Genomic DNA, 8,749 nt, shown 5'->3' on the forward strand with positions numbered 1-8,749 from the left:
TGTGTCTAATATAAATAAGTGGCACTGGTAAGCTACATGTATGAACATGAATTATGTTGATTTAAAAAACTGTACTGATGTGCGAAAGAAAATCCCAAATAAATATAATTATATAAAAAAAAAAAAGGTCCTCCATGTGCCTACTGTAACGTCAGAATTAATCACACTGATGGCCACCTTGTGTGTAGTTAACCCCCTACACTATTTAAGTGTCAAGTTCCTCTGTGTTTGAGGTAACTTAACTGCCTTACAAAGTAATTGTGAAGTCCATGTTTCTTTCTACATGTCTGTTAAAAGTTTCCAGACAAATATTTGCTCAGCTTTTGTGACCAGCAAGCACCCAGGGCAACACAGCTCGCTGTCTGTAGTGCAGGTATAGCACGAGAGATGAAACAGTGTTTGCTCAAGACAGAAATGCAAACAGAGGAGTCTTGTGGAAGCTGCACTTTATTTGAAAAAGAAGAAAAAGAAGTCCACCACTTTATGCATATATCTTTTAAATAGATAAAACAAAACATATTTATCTGTGAACACAACACAGAAAATATTCAGTCAAATTGTAAGCCAGGTAGAGTCAGTTCTGATTGGATTGCTTTCAAACCATCCGTTGCCTCCTAGTGAAATGAACAGTCCATTTTATTTACACGCTCACATACACAGAGACACACGCACACACACACACGCACATACACACACTCACACACACCCACCCACACAGAGCACCGATCAACAGTGCTTGTCATTACTCCGTAGCAGCTGTCCGCCTTGTCATCTTCTGTTTAGTTTCTTCTTCTTTTTTTTTACAACAAATTTACAGCGTAAACGGACTCTCTTCTGCCAGCAGCTGCCGACGGAGAAATGGCGCCCCCTGTGGCGGGCTGCCGTCGGGGCGGGGGAGTTGGGCTGAGAAGACATCGGCGACAGTGACCAGGGAAACTCTTCACATTCAGATGAGAGGCAGCAGCCATGTCCACGCCTGTGAGAACCCTTGGCTGGGCACACTTGACACAGAACACAACTGTTACACCCAGAGAGCAGCAGACACACGCACACACACAAAATACACACACACACACACACACACACACACACATATAGCCTGGAGATGGCACGGATCCTCTGTGTCCGTGCCACATCAGGACTACAGGGTCCATATCAGGGTCATTTGCCTATATAGCCTGAAGCAGTCCCACTTACAGTAGGGGCCAGACCTGGGCTATATAGGAGCCAGATAAGCGCCATACATCCGTACAGCCCCAATGTAGCCCCCCAGGGAACCAGATCGGGGCTGTTCCGACCACTCAGATGCTCCCTGGGTTCTCACTGCTGTGCACCAGAGTTGTCCACAAAAAAGTGTTGTTTTGCTAGTCAATCAAATACTCCATTTAAAAACCCTAGGCACAGTATTGACTATAGAGGTTACTGACTGATTTTCTTTTTTTCTAATTTCTTATTTCCCCCTGATACTGCAGGGTTGTGACGTTTCTGATCTACAAAGAATTGAGCTAAACACAAAACTTTAGTGCTCTATCATTCCCTTAAGAGGTGTATGATTTTATAAATCTATTTTAAAACTCTATCCTTCCATAATGCAACCCTGCGCCCATCCGCCAAGGGCCCTCCGTTTAAAGGTATTTAATATATCTCCCATTTAAAACCATGAGTCATAAATAAATAGAAACTGCACACAGGAAATGTCTACTGTCAACACAAGTCAGAAGACAAAACTAAACAGGGTTAATGGGGGGACCCAGCGCTACGTTTCAGTGCCATCTTCAGTTGCCAAGGGAACCATCTTACTTGTCCGTCAGAGAGAGAAGGGAGGTGCCCCCCTCACCCCCCCCTCCCTGTTCACACCCAAACTAAATAAAATCAAACAAAAATAGAACAAAACATCAAACTAGAGTTCCATATACATAATATCAAAGTGTCTGGGCATCCATGACTGTCTTCACAGGGTCTTAAGTGGATGAGGATGAGGATGAGGATGAAGAGTTGCCAGGGGCGATGCAGCAGCAGAGAGTGTGATCTCAGACCATTTACAAAAACCACCGCCGGCTCCTCCTCCTCCTCTGGTAGACGCACACACGCACACACACACACGCACACGCACACACACACACTAACACACACGCAGGCGTGCACAAGCTCCCGTCCAGGATGGGGGTGTGGAGTGTTTTATTTCTGATGTTTGATCGTGTGACGAGTACAGCTCCTTCAGGGCCCAGGCAGAGAGGGGGGGGCGGGAGTGGGGGGGGTCAACTTCAGAGGAGTTCTTCATCCTTCAGCTTACATGAACTGCATCTAACAGGAGCAATAAGGGCAGTTGGTTTCCAGTACACACAGTCAGATACACACGGCTGTTTCTCACACACACAGGCGTGCAAATACACACACACGCACACACACACACCACTGCTGAATGTGAACTATGTGATCATCTAAACCTCATGTGGTATAACACAAAATAATAACAGTCACACACTAATAATTTACACACACACAAGCACACACACAAACAAACTCACACACACAAACACTCTCTCCTTCTGTCTCTCTCTCTCACACACTCACACACACAAACACACACACACACACACACACTTTTCATGTTGCTGTTCAAATACACAAATGTGTTCCTACGCCCACTGAAACAGCCCTCTAAGAGCACAACAGAAGAGAGGGCATGAAGCGCAAAGTGAGGACATGCAGTTATGGGTGGATGTGCAAGACACGCAGGACATGCAGGGGTCAGGGGTCAAGGGTGAGGGGTCAGGAGGTCACTCGTTCAGAAGCAGGTTGTTTTTGCACAGCGTTTGTCACATGCAGCGTTAAATACACACATCTGAGGGGCTTTGACTATAAGGAGACTCTGCAGAGCATGCTGATAGTTATGAAATTCAATCACAAACTCCACACACACGCACGCACGCACGCACGCACAAAGACGTGCATGCACGTACGCCCGCCTGCCCACACAACCACCCCCCCCAACACACACACACACACACACATACACACACACGGGCTGTGAGCATGCTGTACCTAAGAGACGCTCTACAAGAAGTCCTTGAGAGAGAGCTGTGCAAAGGGGTCCTGTCCTGGGCCACGGAGGGGACTTTGACTGGAGGGGCTAGAGGCAGCCGAGGGCTAGCACACACACACACACACACACACACACACACACACACACACACACACACACACACAGGGCAGAAAGGGGGATATACACGCATACAAGTACACAGGGGAACAAGGGGAACAACCACACACACACACACACACACACACACATATGAGTCAGGTAACAGGAAGAGAGAGGAGGCAGTAAAGGGCTGAGGAGAAGGACGATGTCAGAGGGGTTAGAACACAGCAGACCTGAAGCGCACTCTCTTCCTAAGAAACACACACACACACACACACACACACACAGTGCGTATGAGGTACCTGTGCACTGGATACGGAGCCAAACGGGTTGGACGGCCTCATGACGGGCTGGGAGTACATCATAGTGGGCGGGGTCATCATCGCCATGGAGCCCATCTGAGGAGGCTGCAAACAACAAATATATTAGCCAATCACGCCGCAGCTCATCACAGGTGTGTAGCATCGTGTGTGTGTGTGTGTTTTGTGTGCATGTGCGTGTGTACGTGTACGTGTGTGTGTGTGTGTGTGTGTGTGTGTGTGTGCATGTGCGTGTGTACGTGTGTGTGTGTGTGTGTGTGTGTGCGTGTGCGTGTGCGTGTGCGTGTGTGTGTGTGTGTGTGTGTGCGCGCGCATACAGTATGTGTGTGTGTGTGTGTGTGTGTGTGTGTGTGCACGTACAATATGTGTGTGTTGTGTGTAGTGTTCACTCACCATGCCGTAGCCCATCATGCCAGTGGGGGTGGTGGCAGGGAAGGCCATGACAGAGGGGGGCTGCGGAGACACAGTAAATAATGAATAAACAAGACACACACGATAAATAAATAAGACGACAGCTGAATCCATACCCTCGGCTATTCATATTTAAAGGCCCCCGCCGCCTCCTTGGTGCGTTACCATAGAAACAGGATTCCATGTGGTGGTGGGAGCGGCTTTGGGTTGCCAGTGCATCCCTCCCGTCAGCTTCTTCTCCCCGGGCTGCGTCCAGTGGATATCACTACGGAGACGAGAACGACAGGAGAGAGAGAGGGAGAGAGAGAGCGGATGAGAGAGGAGGGAGGAGTTAGAGGATAGTAGGGAAATAAAAAGGAAGTGTGAAAGGGAGAACAAGAGCATGGGAATGAGAGAGTGAGGGACAAAGAGAAGGAGAGAGAGAGAAAGAGAGTGTAAGTGCAACAGAAAAAGGAACTCAAGGAAGAGATGGGGGGTGAATGGGTGAGACAAAGAGAGTGGAGAAAGGCAGAAAGAGAGAGAGGGACAGAGAGATAGAGAAGGAGGGAGAGAGGGAGGGAGAGGGGAAGACGTTAACATCAGCTCCCACTGCACAGCAGCCATTGTAAATTCCTCTCTTCATTACCACAGCACAGGCAGACATGTCATCACCAGGGGGATCATGCTTACTTTTTCGTGGTGCCATTTCCAATCCCTAGACCTGAAAGAAACAAAGATGAGAAACCTTATTGTATTGATTGTGGAGAGAGGGTGAATTGGTATTGGTTGTGGTATGACAGTGAAGTGAACTGGTATCACTGTGATAACAATTTAAAGTATATGTATATGTTTTGTTATGTTCATTTTTCAGTTTTCATTTGTCAAGCCAATAAAGCAACTTTTGAATTTGAATTTGAATTTCAATTGAGAGGGTGAAGTGAACTGGTACTGGTTGTGGTGACAGGGTGGACTGGTATCATACTGGCTGTCGTGTGTGAAAGAAGGCTGGTACTCACTGCCGACCAGGTTAGCAAGGGAGGAATCCAGGTCGTCAGATACGAGCTTCTCTGGCATGTTGGGGACGAGGCCTTGGGCGGTGGCCACCATGGTGGGTTTCAGGATCCCACCGGCGAGGTCTGGAGGGAGTAGAGGGGTTGGGTTTGATACTCTTCAGATTCAGTTTTTGAGATGGATTCTTTCTGACAATCATAGCAATCTGTTTTTTAAGTATATTTTTTAGGCTTTTGCTTTTATTCAGATAGACCGACTGACTGTTATTTTGAAGTGTGTACAGTATGTGAGTGACTTACCATCCAAGTCCTGGCTACTGGAGCCTGCTTTGGAGCCAAACGCCGACTCAAAGTCCACCTGGAGAGGGGCATTGGGCTGGGGCTGGTTCACGGGGGGCATGGAGTACCCTAAAAAACAGAGGGGGGGTGGGGGGGTACTTCAGTCAAGAGCACATCACACAGCATTGGGCATGCAGGGAATATCCCACTCAGAGGATCACATCATGTCAGCACTTTTCTACATCACAAATCTACATCATCACATCTCTACATCATCACATCCCTACATCACACCCCTACGTCATTCCTACATCACATCTCTACATCACATCTCTACATCATCACATCCCTACATCACACCCCTACGTCATTCCTACATCACTCCCCTACATCACATCTCTACATCACATCTCTACATCACCACATCCCTACATCACACCCCTACATCACATCTCTACATCATCACATCCCTACAGTACATCATCACATCCCTACATCATCACATCTCTACATACCTGTAATCACAACTCTACATCACATCTCTACATAATCACAACTCTACATCACATCTCTACATCATAACATCCCTACATCACACCCCTACATCACATCTCTACATCATCACATCCCTACATCACATCTCCACATCACATCTCTACATCATCACATTCCTACATCACATCTCTACATCATCACATCCCTACATCACATCTCCACATCACATCTCTACATCATCACATTCCTACATCACATCTCTACATCATTACATCTCTACATCACCACATCTCTACAGTACATCACATTAGTCACGCTTCAACATTCAGCACAGAGTAGAGTAGAATAGAGCAGAGGAGAACTGAACAGAAAAAAATTGCATAAGGGAGCATACAAATTGAACACTAATAACAAATCAAGTGATAATCTGTGCCTCTGCATTCTGGTGTATGACCTACAGAGGCCAGCTTCAGGAGTTAGAGGCTTACCCCTAAAGAGGCCAGCTACAGTAGGAGTTAAGGGCCTACCTCTAAAGAGGCCGGCTACAGTAGGAGTTAGGAGTTAGGGGTTACCTCTAAAGAGGCCAACTAACTGAGGAGTTAGGGGGTTACAATCTAAAGAGGCGAACTAACTGAGGAGTTAGGGGGTTACCTATAAAAAGGCCAGCTACAGGAGTTAGAGGCTTACTTTTATAGAGGCCAGCTAACTGAGGAGTTAGGGGCTTACCTCTAAAGACGCCAACTAACTGAGGAGTTAGGGGGTTACCTCTAAAGAGGCCAGCTAACTGAGGAGTTAGGGGCTTACCTCTAAAGAGGCCAGCTACAGAAGAGGGCTCAGGCTGGAAGGGGGATGGGTTGGGGAGGTGCTGGAGCATGGTGGCCGAGCCGAAAGAGTCTGGGACCCCAACACACACACGAGGCCCAGAAAGAGAGCAGAGGAAAGTAACACAAGCAAAGGCAGGGTTAGTGTAGAGCACACATACATACTGTCTCACACACAGACATACATACACATGGAGGGCACATGACTGCCATTCAGCTTTACCTAGGGGAAAGCTCTCAGAAAATACTACAAAGGTCATGTGGACCAACAGGAGAGCGTCTGTGATAATAAAATCCATAACGTTGATTGGTCACAACAAGTCATAACATCCATGACATTGATCGGTTATGACCGTATAAGGTCATAAAATCCTAAGAGTTGATTGGTCATGACTGTATAAGGTCACAACATCCTAAGAATTGATTGGTCACGACTGTAGTCATATAACATCCATAACATTGATTAGTCATGACCATAGGTTATATCCATAACACTGATTGGTCCCAACTGTATAAAGTCATAACATCCTATTGCCTAAGATCATAACATCCATGACATTGATTAGTCATGACTACAGTATATATGGTTAGAATATCCATAGTATTGATTGGTCACAACTGTATAAAGTCATAACATCCATGACATTGATTGGTTACAACTAAGGTCATAACATCCTAAAAGTTGATTAGACGCAACTGCTTAAGGTCATAACATCCTAAGAGTTGATTGGTCACGACTGTATTAGGTCATAACATCCTAAAAGTTGATTGGTCACTATTGTGCGAGGTTATAACATCTTAAGGGTTGATTGGTCATGCCTGTATGAGGTCATAACTCATAACATCCTAAGAGTTTATTGGTCACGACTGTATAAGGTCACAACAGCCTAAGAGTTGATTGGTCATGCCTGTATAAGGTCATAACATGTATAACATTGATTAGTCATGACTGTATCATTAGAGTCTGAGGTCAAGACATCCTAAGAATTGGTACATCACGACTGTATATAGAGCTCAACAGTCTCGCCCACAGCCAATTCCGGAAGTAAGAATCCAATACAATTTCTCCATTGACAACTTGAGTATAAGCCATAAAATCCTAACCGTCCATGGTAGACTTATAACCAGCTATGATGTGACTAAGCGATTGTACATGCTCATATCGATGCCAAAAGTTAATGGGGTATCAACCTTGTTTTGAGAAAAAGTACTAGGCTACACTTCCCAAAATCCTAACGTGTAAAAGTTGGTAAAAGCAGAGACTTTGACTGGTAGAGATCGCTGTTGCCATGGGAATGTTTAATTCCACTTTTCCCGCACCTGTCGTCTCCTCACTCACACGAATCAAGATGGTTGCCAGGGCTGTCAGAACCGATGTGTGGCCGTCCGAAAAAGAACAGTTTTCTCATCCTGAAGGTTGAATTTACTTAATGGAAATGGTAGGAAGTAATCATCTTCTTGTCTCAGATTAATATGGAACCATGTAAACTAGAAAAGCACTCAGAGAGTGCAGACCTCCGCCAAGTGAAAACATAACCGCCTCCTGGATCCATACGGTGACACGGATCACTCCCAAAATCTAATAATTTCTACCTTGGGTCATTTCACACCTTCCCTGAAAATTTAATTGAAATCCATCCATAACTTTTGGAGTTATCTCGCGAACAAACAAACAAACAAACAAACAGACAGACAGACAGACAGACAGACAGACACGTCGTAACTGGTTAACCTACGGCATGGTCTAAAACTCTATATATATACGGATTTTCCCAGCTACGTCAATTGGAGAAATGAATGAGACACTTACTTCCGCAAACTAAGCTCTCTTGGAGGAGAGGCGGGACTGTTGAGCTCTATGGTCATAACATCCAGAAATGACAGGCCATGATTATACACGGTCATAACATCCTAAGAGTTGATTGGTCATGGCAGTCCTGCTGGACAAGGAAAGGGGCCTTATGTTTTCTGTCTGGCAGGAAACATAGGAGCTCTGGTACCTGAGATCAGGCTTTCTATCCGCACTGTACGTTTGTAATTGGTTGAAAGAGACGAGCTTGGGTCAATAAAGGGATTGTATTGATCTACAGCAAAGAAAATCAAACATAGAAGATATAAGAAGATCATCTGTGTACATACTAAAGTTTACTGATTGAGTGAGTGAATGAATGGTCTGTTTCATTTTCTCTTCAGCTTCGCAAGAGGCTACCCCACCCCATACTCCACCCTATACTCTGCTCGAATATACCTCACCTGTCCTCGTCAACTTTCCAAATATCCCCTGACACT

At 45.7% G+C, this 8,749-nt stretch overlaps 1 protein-coding gene across 6 annotated transcripts in view; it reads right to left on the reverse strand.

The window, feature by feature from the left end:
* Positions 1 to 429: 429 nt before the first annotated feature.
* picalmb (phosphatidylinositol binding clathrin assembly protein b) overlaps positions 430 to 8,749 on the reverse strand; it is a 25,161-nt gene continuing 16,841 nt past the window's right edge. For 2 of the 6 annotated variants that reach the window (XM_062521492.1, XM_062521491.1), the window contains 10 exons: positions 8,461 to 8,544; positions 6,444 to 6,533; positions 5,166 to 5,273; positions 4,872 to 4,991; positions 4,546 to 4,576; positions 4,042 to 4,141; positions 3,859 to 3,918; positions 3,448 to 3,552; positions 3,046 to 3,150; positions 430 to 2,304 (listed from right to left, as the gene is read on the reverse strand). In XM_062521492.1, coding sequence (XP_062377476.1) covers positions 3,058 to 3,150; positions 3,448 to 3,552; positions 3,859 to 3,918; positions 4,042 to 4,141; positions 4,546 to 4,576; positions 4,872 to 4,991; positions 5,166 to 5,273; positions 6,444 to 6,533; positions 8,461 to 8,544 — 791 coding nt within the window. In that variant the 3' untranslated portion in view covers positions 430 to 2,304; positions 3,046 to 3,057. Of the gene's footprint in view, positions 2,305 to 3,045; positions 3,151 to 3,447; positions 3,553 to 3,858; positions 3,919 to 4,041; positions 4,142 to 4,541; positions 4,577 to 4,871; positions 4,992 to 5,165; positions 5,274 to 6,443; positions 6,534 to 8,460; positions 8,545 to 8,749 lie in introns of those variants that run through there. The other 4 variants (XM_062521494.1, XM_062521493.1, XM_062521495.1 and 1 more) reach the window with 4 other exon arrangements.

Source organism: Sardina pilchardus, chromosome 19 (genome assembly GCF_963854185.1).
Source record: "Sardina pilchardus chromosome 19, fSarPil1.1, whole genome shotgun sequence".
Taxonomy (NCBI): Eukaryota; Metazoa; Chordata; class Actinopteri; order Clupeiformes; family Clupeidae; genus Sardina; species Sardina pilchardus.